The 15844-nt window shown below is 36.6% G+C and overlaps 3 protein-coding genes across 4 annotated transcripts; 1 reads left to right on the plus strand and 2 right to left on the minus strand.

Annotated features, from left to right (window-relative positions):
* Positions 1–384: 384 nt before the first annotated feature.
* zp3f.2 (zona pellucida glycoprotein 3f, tandem duplicate 2) lies at positions 385–5170 on the minus strand. 2 transcript variants are annotated; one of them, XM_058752690.1, is made up of 11 exons: positions 5034–5170; positions 2132–2316; positions 1928–2031; positions 1746–1837; positions 1498–1678; positions 1290–1395; positions 1118–1206; positions 930–1021; positions 744–836; positions 620–658; positions 385–537 (listed from the first exon to the last, which is right to left on the minus strand). In XM_058752690.1, the coding sequence occupies exons 1-9, from the start codon at positions 5104–5106 to the stop codon at positions 772–774; spliced, it is 987 nt and encodes a 328-aa protein (XP_058608673.1). In that variant the 5' UTR covers positions 5107–5170; the 3' UTR covers positions 385–537; positions 620–658; positions 744–771. The 2 variants fall into 2 exon arrangements, with proteins under 2 accessions (XP_058608673.1, XP_058608663.1); XM_058752680.1 differs by lacking the exon at positions 5034–5170 and adding an exon at positions 2632–2886 and having other exon boundaries at positions 388–537.
* On the plus strand, positions 3025–4639 carry nedd8l (NEDD8 ubiquitin like modifier, like). The gene is made up of 4 exons (XM_058752699.1): positions 3025–3181; positions 3394–3441; positions 3525–3607; positions 3690–4639. Exons 1-4 carry the CDS (start codon positions 3164–3166, stop codon positions 3781–3783), a joined length of 243 nt encoding a protein of 80 aa, XP_058608682.1. The 5' UTR covers positions 3025–3163; the 3' UTR covers positions 3784–4639.
* ap1g2 (adaptor related protein complex 1 subunit gamma 2) lies at positions 5145–14426 on the minus strand. The gene is made up of 22 exons (XM_058752668.1): positions 14390–14426; positions 12378–12586; positions 12055–12179; positions 11299–11440; positions 11073–11169; positions 10894–10970; positions 10720–10815; positions 10529–10609; positions 10339–10437; positions 10147–10202; positions 9768–9881; positions 9530–9670; positions 9041–9095; positions 8217–8339; positions 8002–8091; positions 7352–7479; positions 6975–7079; positions 6745–6889; positions 6525–6657; positions 6082–6233; positions 5393–5491; positions 5145–5283 (listed from the first exon to the last, which is right to left on the minus strand). Exons 2-22 carry the CDS (start codon positions 12576–12578, stop codon positions 5164–5166), a joined length of 2379 nt encoding a protein of 792 aa, XP_058608651.1. The 5' UTR covers positions 12579–12586; positions 14390–14426; the 3' UTR covers positions 5145–5163.
* Between the last annotated feature and the right edge of the window lie 1418 nt (positions 14427–15844).

The raw sequence follows: 15844 nt of genomic DNA on the forward strand, positions 1-15844 counted from the left end.
GTATAGGATTTTTGCAACAAGCAAATTTAACATTTACATTATGACCGCTCTGGCAACATTTACAAAAAGAACTCTTTAACACCATTACTTCCAAAAGTAATTACTCCCAGGCAGCATTACAACATGTATTGTTTTTATGAGCGTCGGGTCAGTGAATACCTGCATTTCACTTCACACCTGAGCTGAGATTTTCATCTTATATAAATCAGATTTCCTAGTTTCTGTAGGAATTTTAATGTACTCAGTTTTCCACAATGCATTCTAACCTGCTCCCTTAGTTAGGAGTAATCAGTTTAATATATCTGAAGGAAATATTGAGTCAATTTATGAGCCATTCACAGACAGAACAGAGTTGAACTTCTTATTTTAGAGGAAGCAATCACAGCAAGAAAGCTTCAAATAACAGACTCAAAGGACATTTCATAGACCTTTAATAAACATGTATAAAAGATGGAGCAGTCAAAAAAAAAAAAAAAAAAATATTTCATGACTTCTTGGGCCACTCCTAATCACTCTCTCCGATCAGGAATTCAGCACCTAAAAGGAAAAAATAAATAAATAATCCAACACAATGGTCATTTATTACAAGAATATAATGTACAGAGTACACTCCACTGACCTGCCAGTCATCCATTGCATCACTAGACAGACACTCAGCCTACCAGGGAGGAAAAACAAGCCACAATAAGCATAACACAATACCATCATAAGACAATATTAAACATTTCTAAGAACATAATTACAAAAGAGAAACGATGGCACGGATTAACATCACGGTGAAACTTCTGTAAACCTCAAAGGTCCCAACACTGACTTTAGTACCAGTCCTCGAGGTGCTGTAATCCAGACACATTGCATGTTAACATAAACCCATATTCCAGTCTTTGCCATATTTAACATCAGTTTTTGGCATTATCCTTTTTATTTACCAGAATCTGTGTCCCTCTTTCCATGGCCTTGACATGTTGAATCACAGCACTGACAAAGAGAACTCTGGAATGGGTCGTCTAAAAGCTCCCACCTTTTATGAAAGCAGCATTATGATATTTTCCAGTAAATCATATCAACTTAGATTAAATAATGAAGAAGTTTAAGTACAAATCAAGTTTACACTTACTCTTCTGTGGCTTTATTATAATTGCAGGCCTTCTTTGCTTCATTGAGGTTGTCAGGGTCCCATGCAATTAATTTGCAATGGATGTAGACCTGCGGAAAGAAAATAAATAACAGGCAGCAATAAATTCAAATGTTTAACAACTAGCCATTTTCCTCTGAAAGCACTCCCTCACCTCTTGTCCCACAGCGAATCTGAAAGCTTGAAGGTGAAGAATAATCGAGGAGGAGTGATACCTTGGCAAAAACCTGGAAAAACTCTTCTTACCATCCACGAGACACCTATGATGGGTTCACCTTAAGTTAGTTATAGAAACATGGCCACAATTTAATAAAATAATGTGCTGACTAATAGACATTTCAAATAATCATAAATGATCACACCCTTTGTTGGTGATGAGTGGGTATGTAAGAGTATCTGGGTAGATTTCAAATGTTGTAGAGGCTACACATTCCTCCAGAAGCAGCAGCAAAGGCTGATGAGCTTGCTGGTTAACACCAGCCCAAATAGGAACAAAAGACCCAAGTGGAAAGACATTGGATTCTGCAGGGCCACTGAAATTATCTGGAGGGATTATGATATGGCCGTTATTGTTATAACAAGACCAAGAGAAAGAGAATTTCCTGCTTACAATTGAGAACTGCCATGTGAAAGGCCAGTTCTCCATGACCTTGAATAAAACCAGCAGAAGCGCTCTGGAAAGCAGGAGTCCAACCCTTCGGCCTGATAACAGAATTAAAATGACTGTACATTAATGGGAATGATTTGAGTTTGAGAGTCCTGGTGAAGTCTTGAGTACCTAGTTGTGTTTACCTGTCATACACGCATCTAACCGGATAGCTAAAAGAAGGGGGGTGGGGCTTTGGCAATGGCCTGTAGTTTAGCTTGTTCTCATACACCAAGTACTTCCATGTTGCCTAATTGGAAGGGAGAGAGAAAAAAAAAAAAAAAACACATACACATACATTATATATATATATATCTCCATATCTTCACGATTCGTGAAATCAAACTTACCATTCGTCTGAAGCCACAATCATAAAGTCCATAATAAAAGTCTGCAACTGCTTCTTCATTTGACTGATTTGAGAAGTGTGAAGGAAGGCAGCTACCCAGGAAAAGACGAGTAGGATTTCCAGTCATCGATTTGTCCACTTTCCACTTAACATGAACAGAATGCTCTCCACATGTAATTTGGACATCTATAGAAAAAGGGAGAGAGGGAGTACTCATGTGTGCCTTAAAGTTGAAGAAAATGGAATGACTCCTTAAAAAGCCAATCCAAACCCAACTATCTTTGTCCAGAAGCCGGTTTCAAAGCAGATAACTAACAACAAACTAACTATCTACTTGCCTTTAAACTTTAAAGCATTGAGGTTGGTTAACTAGCTAATGATCAACTGCTGTAATCCAAAACACAACTACCAGCTAAAACTGTATTCTTTTAAATGCTGGTTTAACTTCTTGAAAATGTAGGCTATAACGCATCATATTATTTGTGACATAATAAACATTACCGTTATTACTATCTTCAGACGTTTTAAATGGCGTGGCAACTGCAAACAACAAAAATCCTAGCCACAGGTAATTCATGATCAGATAGTCAGAACCCAGTGAGATCAAAGCCAAATGCTCTCTGTGTGCAGCTGAATTCTGCTACTAGGTCTAATCAGCAATTTATATCAGCTGGCAATGAGGAGCAAATGAGAAAAAAAAAAAGAAAAAAAAAAGCAGTATTTACTAATTAATCGACACGTGTATATTTGTCTATATTCGGATTATAAGTAGTTCTTTAGCAATCCACAATTTTATATCAATTTGGCATGGTTTTATGGGGATTTTGGATCTAACAAGACCCCGAAAAGCGGAACCATGGCGCTCTACCAAAAACACCCGGAATTTATTTCGGATACACAGGAAGTCAGGGACATTTTTCCCCTTATAGAAGCGTTTTGGCCGGTTTATTTGCGTTAGGTTTTAACAATTAGTGTTACAAATATATTATCTAGTTTCTGTTTAATGTGTATTAGATAAAATACAGCCCTCAATATGTTGATTAAGGTTAAGGTAAGTGATTTTGTCGTTGCCGCTATGAGTTTATATAATCTGTTTTAACCTGGTTTATTCTGTCCAGTATTAACATGTTCAAACTGTTGGTGTTTGATTTGGGTAGGATTTTTAACGGAAGATTAATCGACTTGTCAAAGTGAAGAATAATGTCTTGAATTAGTAGTTGAGTGATTGCGATGTATCATAATTATTTTTGTACCGTGTTTCAGACACTCACAGGCAAAGAAATAGAAATTGACATCGAGCCTACAGACAAGGTATGCTTGTTGTGCTTAAAATGTGGATCGTATTTCTTTATCTTTGGAAATATTTGGAAATTAATGTTTTTTTCCCCGACAAGGTGGAGAGAATCAAAGAGAGGGTGGAAGAAAAGGAGGGGATCCCTCCACAACAGCAAAGACTCATTTATAGCGGAAAACAAATGTAAAGATCACTATTAATACGTCGGTTTGAATTCAACTCTTGAGGGGAAAAGTCATTCTCTCTTAATCTTTCTTTATTTCAGGAATGATGAGAAGACTGCTGCTGACTACAAGATCCAGGGAGGATCTGTCCTGCATTTAGTTCTTGCTCTCCGAGGAGGGCAAAACCTGCATTAGCCCTGCAGTCACCCAGTGTCTTTCCTCTAATCTATTCTGTGAAGACTGTAAATAGTAGAAATCTGTGTTATCATGTACGTCAAAACAGCAGATTTGCCAGGAGGCTCTGGTGGTTAAAGCCAAAAGTGGACATTTGGCTTTGCATAAATCATGTTAGTGTGATCACAGCTGCTTGGGATTGAGTTAACACATGCAGATGCATTCTGTTTACAACAGTTTACAACTTAAATGTTTGTTCATGTTGAAGTTTGTTTCTGCACTTTTCATTCGGCAGTATATGACGGTATAAAATGTGCACTTAAAAACACATTTGCTTAAGTTTTAAGGTGTAACTGCTCCCTTATAAGGGCTCATAAAGACAATTAGTTTGCTTTTTAAAAAATAAATAAATTCAACTCGTTCTCCTCATCCAGATCTTGACAGTTATTTTAGTGTTGTACATTTTATTAATGTTTAAAAAAATATATTTTTTTCATTTAGTTACTTTGTCATTTGTGTTTTTGTTTTTTAAATGCCTATACAGTTATTAATTTTCATATTCAAGTTCAACAAAAGAAATTAAGAAGTGTTGCTATGGCAACCGGTTCAAATGAATAAGTTTATTATTTTTTTTAAATATTTTATTTCAGTTAAAGTTATTTATTTCAAGGAACAAAAGTATTTTTAGTATAATAATTATGACCCTGGCTCTTGGAACACAATAAACGATATTGTATCCTAAAAGAGATGCTGACTAAACCATCTTCCTAAAACTCATTTCTTGAACGCAGTGCATTATACCGTATATATGATTTATTGTAATTTGTTTGAATGAAAGAAGAATAAACAATGGATATCTCTGGTTTCACACACACAACGAGATTGAGAATTATAAATCAGACATTGTAAATATGTGAGATGGTAAGGTCACATTCACTGTCAATATGATAAAGTGGTGCTCTAGGAATATCCTGAGACTTTGAGAGGAAAAGATAAACGACGAGAAAGGCTTTGATAACAGTAAGGCAATTGGGGCTCAACTGACCTCACAGCTCGTGTTGTTCGTTCCCAGAAAGTGAATAATCAGTTATGGAGGTACACACAAAGGATATCAGTAATTCAAGTTCAACTTATTTAGGGACAGTGCACAAAGGATCTTATCCCATGATAGTGTACATTAGTTTGACTGTTTAATCTTGTGCAGTAATGACAGCACATGAAACCACACTTTGTTCTAGACAATTCAAACCAAGATAACACTTCATAAAAACCTGTTGTTTCAAATCTGCTGGGACAGCGTTTAGTCCATAATAGAGAGGTTGTCAGACAGCTGCCTATTTCCATCGATCTCCATCTTAATAGGAAAGACGGTCATGGAGATTCTGGACAAGTGTAGGTCTGTCACAAAGGGCTGATTGATGGCTGACAGGCTGTGCTAGGAAAGGAGTCAATTTGTACTGTGTCCTGATGCATTGCACCCTGATTTGAGTAAGACACACGGATCCTCATCTTAAGGCTGACCTGCAGGGGGTGGGGGAGATATAAAAGTATAGTCAAGCTTGTGCATAAATAGTGCTGATAAGTTTAGTAAGAAAGACAGCTGCACAAAACTAAAGCAGGGTGGACTTGCCTTGTTAGGGTTGTTAAGTAAAACAGTCTGTGTGACTTGACCAAGACCATGTGCTGGAATCACAGTACCACTCGGAGCCTTCATTTGCAGCTGAACACTCTAAAAAGGGATTTATTATGAGATGACAGCATTCAAATGTTTCTGAATTATATAATTTCTTTCTCAAGTTAAATGTGTAAATAGATTCTTTAAAATGTATTTATTTTGTGAGAAACTGAATGAAATAGAAATAGTAAGGCCTGCTTTACACAAAACATTAAGCATTTTTACAGGATTTTTGTATGTTAAAAGCAAATATTTAAAGCAAATAAAGTTAAAAAGTCATAAAAATAGTGGGTTTTTAACAGGAAAAAAAAAAGAAAAATCTTAAAAGCTATAATGCAATCAACTGAAGGTAACCGGACAATAACAGGTACTTAATTTTAATGCATTACATCAAAGAACCACATTACATCAAAATAGTAATTAATCTACACAGAACGGAAACCAAAACTCTTAAGTACAGAATATAAACTAATTAAATCATTTGGATTCAGAGTGCAGCATGAAGCAAAAAAAGGGTTCAGGGAAGAATTAATATTCGTAACCTGTGTGAATGCTGTAACCTGTTAATATGGCTGCTGAAATGAATATCTGCTGCTTGTGTGTGCAAAAACAGAGCCAAGTTTAAAAATGGAGCGGATACAGACCTTTGGTACCGCTGCTTGAAGAGTGAAGTTGGTGATGTCAGTCTGAGTAGAGTTAGAGGCAATAAGGTTGATCACGACCTCGGTTTCTGTTTGTTTGTCACATTGGATCTTCAGGCTCAATCCATTCTTCTCATAGACTGACACAGTGGGAACTACGTGCACATAAACACAGCAATGTTTCTGCATTTCTGCTTAATATTTTTGTGGAAACCATGATACATTTTTTTCCAGGATTCTTTGATTAAGAGACAGTTCAAACAAACAGCGTTTATTTGAAATAGAAATGTTTTGTACCACTGTAAATGTCTTATTTAGTGGCATTTTTATCAATTTAATGCATTCTTGCTGGGGTTTTTTTATCTTTATGATCCCAAACATGTTTATCTTTCAGGAAAAATAGGTCAAATGGAGCAGGATGAATCTTCTGGTTTCTATGTTCTCACCTGGTGTCAGCTCCAGTCCTCCCAGCAGGTCGAGAAGATCTGCGCTAGAGGTAGTTGTTGGAGTGCTGGTTGGGGCAGGGCTGGGCTGAAGAGGTGTGTCTGTCCCACCCAAGAGATCCAAAAGGTCACACACCTAACAGAAGTGTAAATACAAAAAAAAAAAAGATTTAACTATTGTTTACCAGTTCTATTTCTAAATACAATATCCTTTAATAATTACCTGGCTTGCTGGTTCTGAGAGCAAACCTGCTTCAACTGGTTTGGGTTTGGATGTGTCAGGCTCTTTAATCTCTCCTGGTGTTTCTCCATTAGTGTGGCCTGGTGAGTTTTTGTCCATCACAGGCATTCTCTCCAATACCGCAGCTCTGAGAGGAAGACAATGAAGAGCAGCACCATTCATGCATCATGTTTTTTAATAAACAATAATACGCTACGAACACACAGCGGTACCTCATGTGGTCATATTTCTTGAAGAGTGCATTATATTCAACTGCTCTCTGCTGAAGTTCCAGGTCAATGCAGCTGCCATAAATGCTGACAATACTTCTGATTCGGCTGATTGAGAGAAAAACAAAGATGAAAAAGATGTAAGACCAAACACACTACAGAATCTACACAAAGTAAAATAACATGTTTGTGTGAGTGATTTCTTTCCTAGGGATGTACGCATTCGATACCATAACAGTTTTCAGCCCGTATTAATTATTATTTTTTAGCTATACAACAGGGCTGCACGTGATTTGGGGGGGGGGGGGGGTGATATTCAGGGGGCCCGGAAACCACAGCGGCACCCCTGCGAGCCAGTATTTCACAAAAGTGTGTCTCACTCGACATTGTCTGTGATACGAGTGCTCAGCTTCATGGTAGCAGTAAGTGCGAATCCTCTGGTTGCCGGTGAAGACATGTGAGACTGTAGAACTGTTTCCAAGGCATCCAGGACGTCATCCTCAGTAACCTAGCGACAGGAAAGGCCCAAAACTCAATTTAGAGGCTCCTTACAAAACAAGTACTGTGGTGGTACAGGAGTGGCATCAGATATTAGTACCATAGTAATTTCATACTATAGTCTAAGAAGTGCAAAGCTACATATTTTTTTAAATCTGACTGGTTAATTTCAAGGATAAATTACTATAATTAAATAGGTTTGTGAGACACAACTTCTCAGATGGGGTTTATCTTGCTGACAAACTAATAGTTACTATTAAACTTTACATGCAGGAGTAAAGCATGCAACCTTCAGCCCTACCACAATAACTAGCATATTCATGTACATTGGTATTTATTTACATGACACTCAACATAACCTAAAATGAGAACAACTTGGCACTACTGTGGTCATTTTTGAATAATTTCCCGTAAGTGACTAACAACACATATATATATATATATATATCAATTTATCTACCAGATTCATACTGATTCTATACTGACACTGATTGGTGCTCCACAAATGCTTTTTCTATGCATCTCCATTTACCTGCACAGGCTCAATCTCCTCACACTCGCCCTTCAGCAGCAGGTCTCCATACTCTCCTATACACCAGCATGCAACTTGGACCAAGGATTGCTATGAAGATAAACTGTCTATTACACACAAGCACTTACAAAGGGCACATATAAATCAAAATGCTTGAAAAAAGATGCTGTATTCATGGCCCAGATATGCTCAATGGTCAAAACACATATCCTTACCTGTGCAATATCTTTTACAAGTGCTCTGTAGAGTTTGTGAACAGTGTAACAGTGGAGCTCAGATGCAGTAGTGATGAGCTGGATTAGGTTGGGTACAGTCTCATCTCTTACATCGCCCCCTGCCTGAGAGACGTGTACATCACTTAAATTTAAATGATTGATTCTCTCATGTTGCTCAAACTCATTTTTATAGAGCCCTGAACATGACTCAAAACGTTCCCTTGTTTTAATTAAATCGTGGACACACTGTACTAATTTGTTCCCTTGTTTTGGTAAATCATGTTGTGTTAATTAGTTTCTCTTGAATTAGTAAAATGTGCCCATAGTTTAATAAAAAAAGGGAGCTAATTAATAAGTCATGGGAACAAATTTTTAATTCGTGGCCATGATTGAAAGGAATTCTTAATTTGTGGTAACTATTTCCTAATTTGTGGCTATGACAAATAACCTTTCGTCTGCATATTATGTGCAGGCTACGCACATTTTCTGAGAAACATGAAAGTGAGTTTCAGGAGATTTTACCAAACAATATTATGGGTTTAGAAGACATGAAATAATGCACACCAATCGTATGTACCAATTTTATAATGCTTTTTTGCATCTTGGCATTTAAAAATGACCATTTACTTTCATTGTGTGGAAATGTTAGTTAACATTGTGCTTAAGAATACAATAGCGTTGGAATGAATGACTAAATTATGACAGTTATTAAAACACTATGGTGTTTACAGACTGAACGTCATTGTTTATTTGTGAATGGGTTGACTTTCATCGTATTTTACGAGTTATGTAACTGGTTTGGTTGTGTAGCAGTGGCTATTTACCTTGGTGAGTACATGCAGGATGGTATCAATGTGCCAGCGCTTAGAAGGGGAATACCTGACCAAGACACAAAAACACGTGCTATTCATTGCCTGTGACTTGCCACATATACAAAAATAGACAAGTTAACACAGAACACACAAAAAAGCAATACATCGGCATTATGTGTTTTAGAATGGGGCAGACCAGTGGTTAGTGAGCTGAACGCTACTACGTAGCAAAGACTGAGCTCATAAATTTTAATTAGCTTACACTGACACTGCTAGTTAATCAAATGATGGAAATGTACATTAAACGTAGGCATGCCTTACAGAAATCAACTCACTGGACATTGTCCTATATGACAGCAAACGTATGCGAGGTGCTTGCTCAAATGTGAGTGTTTAATAGGACAGAAACACTGAAAAATGAACAGGGCTGAGCCACAGACACATAGACATATAATGAATGAAACTAACAGGTAGATATGAAGTACAAAGGACTGATGATACCTTTCAGCAGCGTTGAAGATGCCAGAAGCAGTTTGAGATCGAAGCTCTGGGGGACAGACTGAAAGAAAAATGAGGAGCTCTTTCATCATTGAGCGAACGTTCACGGCAGACACAAGGGCAAGTGACAGTTCCAATGCACGACTGCAAAAGAAAAAGAGCAGAATGAATAACTGTAATTACACAATTATTTGTACATCTGTAATTTCTATGCATCTTCACTTTTTAGAACTTACAGTACCGTTTCACTGAAGTGTCTTGATCTTTCAGACAGTCTACAATGGTGCCTCTGTGCCGCTGCACTGCATTGTGGTCCGTCTGTACAATCTTCTGGAGAGATGTCATTGAAATGTAACTGTACAGGATGAGAGGAGACAGAAAATGAGAGCGTACTGTAGTGAGGGTTGTGAAAATGAATTTACAATTTATATTTCCTGCTCTAAATTTACATTCTACTTATATTATATCTGAAATATAAAAAAAACATGTAATTTTTTATCTAAAGCAACAGCAGTAGTAAACCAAAATATGTATGTGGTGTTAAATTCTAAAATAAAATGGTTAGATCTGCTTTAATTAAATATTAAATATTAAAGCATTAAAATAAAGTAGAAACTTACCGAATATTCCTGTCATTATTAAGTAGAAATCTGCCAAGAATATTTACAGCTAGCACCTTTAAAGACAAAAATTAGATGCATTTAAAGACCTGAAATAAACTACAGAAACGCCAGTCAGTGCTCCCGTTTAAATCAAACCCCACTCAACATAAAATCGAATATTAAATTGTATTAAATTGAATTGTGACCAACCCTAAGCCCACTCTCTGAGTTGATGTCCATGATAGTTAGGACTGTTTCATATAGCACAGCACTGCCTGCAGTCTTACTGCTGTCTGTATTTGTAGCCACCTGTGCATCAGAATCACCAAGATCAAGCATTATAAACTCTGCTTTAAATATACATAACTACATTACACAGGATGTGTTTACTCTGCTGTACCTGTGCCAACAAGTCATTCATGGCATCACTAGCGGTGTCATTATTGTGACCCAGGATTCTTAGCAATCTAAGAATGCGAACCTGAGGGACAGAAAGAGACCAATAAAATCATAACATTCATAGACTTTACTATAAAATGTAGAAATTATGTTGTAAAAGAGTGATATTGAGTTTGACTGTAGCCAACAGACCTGTAGAAAAGGGTCACTGATACCAGCTACATTGTGCTCAGGAGAATAACTGGATGTCACAAGACCTTTCATAATCTGAACCAGCTCAGGAACAGCCTAATACAATGGGAAGAAAAATGTCTGTATAGCTGAGAAGTTAAAGTAAAGGTTTTAGAGAAACTTCACTTGAATTACCTTGCGGAACCGATCAAGAGTGTCAGGATTACGCACACACAATTCAGTGATAAGAACTACAGCCCCATGCAAAACCCCTGTGGAAACAGTCAGGCAATTATTAAAAAAGCATATTAAAAACACTGCACATAATACAAACTTTTTATGGTTATGCATAGGTTGCAAAAAGAAACACTAACCATGGTTCTTCTCAGAGAGCAGAGTCCTTGCTGAAGGAGTAAACAGCTCTGCGAGCTCTGGGACCTTTCTTATTATGTGAACGGCACACAGCGTGGCCTAAAGCATTAATCATTATCAACAGCCCACAGATACAAAAACATGATTTAGCAGGATTGTGCTAGTTTGGGTGCTGACATGACATGACTTAAACTGTAAGTTTATTGACATAAAATGTCAAGAACTGACCTTTTTCTTGATATAAGAATTAGAGGCCCTGAGGAGCCGCTCGATCTCTGGTGCCAGGTCCCGACACATCTCAGCTGAGCCCATGCAGGCCAGAGTGCATAGAGCCAGAGACTGAACATACTGACTGCTGTGGGAAAGGTCACTATGACAGAGATAAAATGGCCGGTCAGAATAATGATTCAAAACTTGAATTACATTCAATACAAGCACATAAAAATGTGTTTATATAATATAAATGCAAATATATTTAAAGGGATTGTTCACATTTGCTGGAATCTTACTCACACTTGGGCCATCAAGATATAAATGAATTTGTTTCTTCATCGGAACAGATTTAGAGAAATTTTGCATTACATTACTAACTCACCAATGGATCCTCTGCAGTGAATAGGTGCCGTCAAAATGAGAGAGAAAGCGGTTTTAAGTTAAAAATGTCATAATAATGGATTTGTTTATTGGAAACACAAAGCTTTTTGCTTCACAAGACATGACTGATGGACTGGAGTTATGTGGATTATTGTGATGCACAATATTTTATCAGCAGCAACTCTCATTCACTGCAGAGGATCCACTGGAGAGCAAGGGATGTAATGCTAAATTTCTTCAAATTGGTTTTATTGAAGAAACAAACTCATCTACATCTTGGATGGCCTGAGGGTGAGTAAATTTTCATTTTTGGGCAAGCTATTCATTTAAATAAAAAAATATTAATAAATTACAAAAGGCGTTCTGCTTAAAAATATGTAAAGTATTTACTTCTTGATAGAGTTGGTAATCAGTAAACTAGCATCCTGCTTCTCATCTAGGAGCATCATGGCTCCCAGGTAACCAATCCGCTTCTCGCTGTACCTGGGGCTGGCAATCAGACGTACACACTCCATCTGCAGGAGCCAATACTAAAGTTATCACCATATAAAGATATATAACAGGTGAAAAGAAAAACATAATATAAAGTACAGAGGGAGAAGGATGCACAGACAAGACATAAATGAGGTGGCATGATGTGATGGATCTATAATCAAAGATGTAAAACCTCTTTATCCATCAGTGCAATTACAAACACACATCTGGACAGTCACCTGGCCGAAGTGTGCAGGGTAGCCCAGCATGTGCACGTAGAGTAGCTTTGCCAGGCTGTGCGAACGCTCCCCATTGTCACCCTGGCGAAACTGGGCTCGGATATCCGCACACTCTCTTTGGATGATGCCCCTCTCCTCACCTTGTGTCCGGGCACTTCGGATGACTCGGATCATTTCCTGTAAGCGCACTGAGGGACTCATGACTGTATCTGTAATCAGAGAGATTGAGAGAGACATTTCTCACCACTGCACTCTGTATGAAACTGTAAAATGGCCCTCCCTCTCTCTCAGAAGGAAACTTCATTTATTGATTTTTATTGCCAAAGCACTAATGGGTAAATTACCCATTTACATTTCAAATTTACTTACTTACCAAAACAGTGTTTACAGAACAAGGTTGTCAAAAAAATTATTATTAATTATTCCATCAACAAAAACAGAATTTGGAAAAAAAGCTTTTTCATCATATGCACCAAATGTTTGGAATGAACTCCAAAACACCTTAAAACTAGAATCACTTCCATCTATTCATATTTTTAAAAACCTTTTAAAGTCAACTCTGACTGAACGTTGTAATTGTTTTTAAACTAGGTACCCTTTAAATTATATGCTTGTATTTACTTAAGTTAAACATAATGTTTTGTTTGTATATGTATAGTCTATGTATAGCGATTTGTTGTGTAGTATGAACATTTTATTTTATTTTTGTCCTGTCTTTTTAATGTTTTCTTTCTTTGAAACTTTGTGCCGCCTATCTTGGCCAGGACTCCCTGGGAGAAGAGTTATTGTAACTCAATGGGACTTTTCCTGGTTAAATAAAGGTTAAATAAAAATAAAAAAAAATTTCATAGAAATTGAAAGAGGAACCAGCACAAACAAAGGACTTTGCATTGGCAGTTTCTTGAAACTTTATTCTGTTGCATGTCTGTACATAATCTTGACTTCAATGATTTTTTTTAATATATTAATTGCAACTCTGTGGATCTTATCTGGCTTCACTTTAAATAAACAAAGAACTATTTGTAACTAAAAATTAAAAGATGTCGTTTAAGCTCATCAAGGCTGCATTTATTTGATAAAAACACAGTAAGAACAAAACAGAAAAACTGGCATTACTCCAGTCTTCAGTGTCATATGATTCTTCAGAAATCATTCTAATATGCTGAATTCATGCTCAAGAAACATTTCTTATTATTATCAATGTTGAAAACAATTGTGCTGCCAAATATTTTTATAGAAACGGTAATACATTTTTTTCTTTTATGAATACAAAGTTAAAAAATTTGTCTTTAATGCCACTTTTGATAACTTGGACATCATTACTGGTTAAAATATTTATTTATAATAATTTTTAATGGATTTATGGCACATCTTTTGGAGCATGACAGCCTGTGGTCATTATACTCTCACTGTATGAACAAAAGCAGTATTGTGTTCAAGAAATCAGACATTTTCGTCTGCACTATCACTTTAAAAACTGTTCTAAGGGCCTAAGTAGTTTATAGATTATTTGGGCCTGTCACATTACTTCCTCTTTGGCGCAGGTGAGAAACATACACCTGCCTTCACTTCAGATCTTCCCATGCATACAGACTACATTCATGCCCGCACGAGCTCCGCGGCCTTCGGTCTCTGTGACTTTCGTTCCTTACAAAACGCATTCCACATCTCATTATCGTTTTGACATCTAATACAGCCATCTTCATATATTATTTACAGCGCAGTGCATGTGTTCATATATAGCCACTTTCCTCGACCCACCATCTTCAAACAGCACAATCAAATGCAATAAAATGCCGATAGATCGTCAACAGTCGAATGATAACGCCAGGAAAGACATGAAACCTCTGAAAACAGCGATAAATTAGCGCTGCTCGTCGCTCTCGTCGTTTGCAAAAGATGTAAACATTTCTTGCTTTGTGGTACACTGCATATGTTTGTGATTAAAATGAGTATTATGATACTTTTTGATGGCTAAAGTCAAGTTTGTACAGGTCCCAAGTGTTGTCAACCTGTGTTTCTGTGGGCTGATGTTCCAGCATCTGATCCCAGGCTCATCGTCTTACCTTTGGCAGCGCAGTAATCTCAAACGCCGAAGCCCGCCGGCTGCTCAGAGCCTAATTCATCCGCTCTTCCTCTTCTGTTTAACCTTGCGATGTAACCGTTGGTAACCAAGCGAGGTCTTTTACTGTACGTGTAACTTTACGCTGTAAGAGCATTTACAAATGTATCCATAAGCCTCATAGTACAGCGCAACTTCCGCCATCCGGGTGTGCCATTCATTCTCGTCCAGCTGCTCTGGAACTGGAAAAATACTTGTGTGCAGTGTGTATTTAAAGGGCCCATACAGTATTTACTGATTTTTCGCATATTTTTAAGGTAAATTATACAATGAATGTTACAAAGTATGGCAAGCCTCCTGAACATTTATTCCATAAAATAACTATATATCATTTATATGTTATTGCTACTTTTTAGTAGCTAAATAATTAAATCGTGACTATAGTCCTACTGTCTTTTCAATGCCAGGAACTAGAAATCAGAATCTATTCATGAGATACTACTTATTCAGTTATATATATATATATATATATATATATATATATATATATATATATATTAATAAGCCCGCCTATTTAAATTTTACTAGTAGCCTACACTACCATTTAATTTTGTAATCTGTAATGTTTTTAGTCTTTTGCTCATCAAGACTCCATTTATTTTAATCAAAAATGCAATAAAAAATAATATTGTGAATGTTCATTAAAAATAACTCTTTCCTATGTCATGCTGATTTGGTGCTCAAGTATTCCATACGATTTCTTACTACTAATTTTTTTGTGAAAACCATAATTGTTTTTTTGTTTTTTTTTCAGGATTTCAACAGTATTTATATGAAATAGAAGTCTAAATTTGACAACATCTGTGCATAATAAAAGTAGGCTATTAATTTACTTTAAAAATATTAAATAAAAATCATACTGATCCCAGTCTTTTGAAAGGTAGTATGACTATGGTTCTAGCAACTAGCACAAATTAGATCTCATCATAAATAGGTTTGGTGAACTGGAATAGGATATTTTAGGAAGTGAAATCTGAAGCACAGACCAACTTAGAATAAAAAAAAAAAAAAAATGTCACTGCCAACAGAGCAATAGTTACTTGTCACTGAGATAGTAACTACTAGAAAAGAAACAGTACTAAGAAGTAAAAAGTAGTAAGAAAAATAGTTTAATGAACCACTAGTGAAACTGTAAGGGACTGTATGTTTTTTTAAATAACTTTTTAAATAAAAATAAAGGAAAAAAATATAGGCTACAAATGTCATAACAGAAATCTTTTTATTTATCCATTGTTTGTTCAGGAGCTGAACTCTGCCAACTCTGTTCTTAGACAGACAAAACTGTGCACTGGGGGAAGAACCCATTTGTTTTCCAAAGAATGGACACGACTGTAGTGGAATAAAG

The sequence above is a fragment of the Onychostoma macrolepis genome, chromosome 02, assembly GCF_012432095.1.
Source record: "Onychostoma macrolepis isolate SWU-2019 chromosome 02, ASM1243209v1, whole genome shotgun sequence".
NCBI classification, from domain to species: Eukaryota; Metazoa; Chordata; class Actinopteri; order Cypriniformes; family Cyprinidae; genus Onychostoma; species Onychostoma macrolepis.

Excerpts from the sequence above, each read along its gene's own strand:
- zp3f.2 (XM_058752680.1), bottom strand. The coding sequence starts at position 2,707 with ATGAATTACCTGTGGCTAGGATTTTTGTTGTTTGCAGTTGCCACGCCA. Across the intron at positions 2,317-2,631 it reads GTCTGAAGATAGTAATAACG|ATGTCCAAATTACATGTGGA; the intron begins GTAATGTTTATT and ends CTTTTTCTATAG. Across the intron at positions 1,207-1,289 it reads GATTCGCTGTGGGACAAGAG|GTCTACATCCATTGCAAATT; the intron begins GTGAGGGAGTGC and ends TTCTTTCCGCAG.
- nedd8l (XM_058752699.1), top strand. Across the intron at positions 3,442-3,524 it reads ACATCGAGCCTACAGACAAG|GTGGAGAGAATCAAAGAGAG; the intron begins GTATGCTTGTTG and ends TTCCCCGACAAG. Across the intron at positions 3,608-3,689 it reads ATTTATAGCGGAAAACAAAT|GAATGATGAGAAGACTGCTG; the intron begins GTAAAGATCACT and ends TCTTTATTTCAG.
- ap1g2 (XM_058752668.1), bottom strand. The coding sequence starts at position 12,578 with ATGAGTCCCTCAGTGCGCTTACAGGAAATGATCCGAGTCATCCGAAGT. Across the intron at positions 9,096-9,529 it reads ATCTTCAACGCTGCTGAAAG|GTATTCCCCTTCTAAGCGCT; the intron begins GTATCATCAGTC and ends TGTCTTGGTCAG. Across the intron at positions 7,080-7,351 it reads CGTATCACAGACAATGTCGA|CCGAATCAGAAGTATTGTCA; the intron begins GTGAGACACACT and ends TCTCTCAATCAG.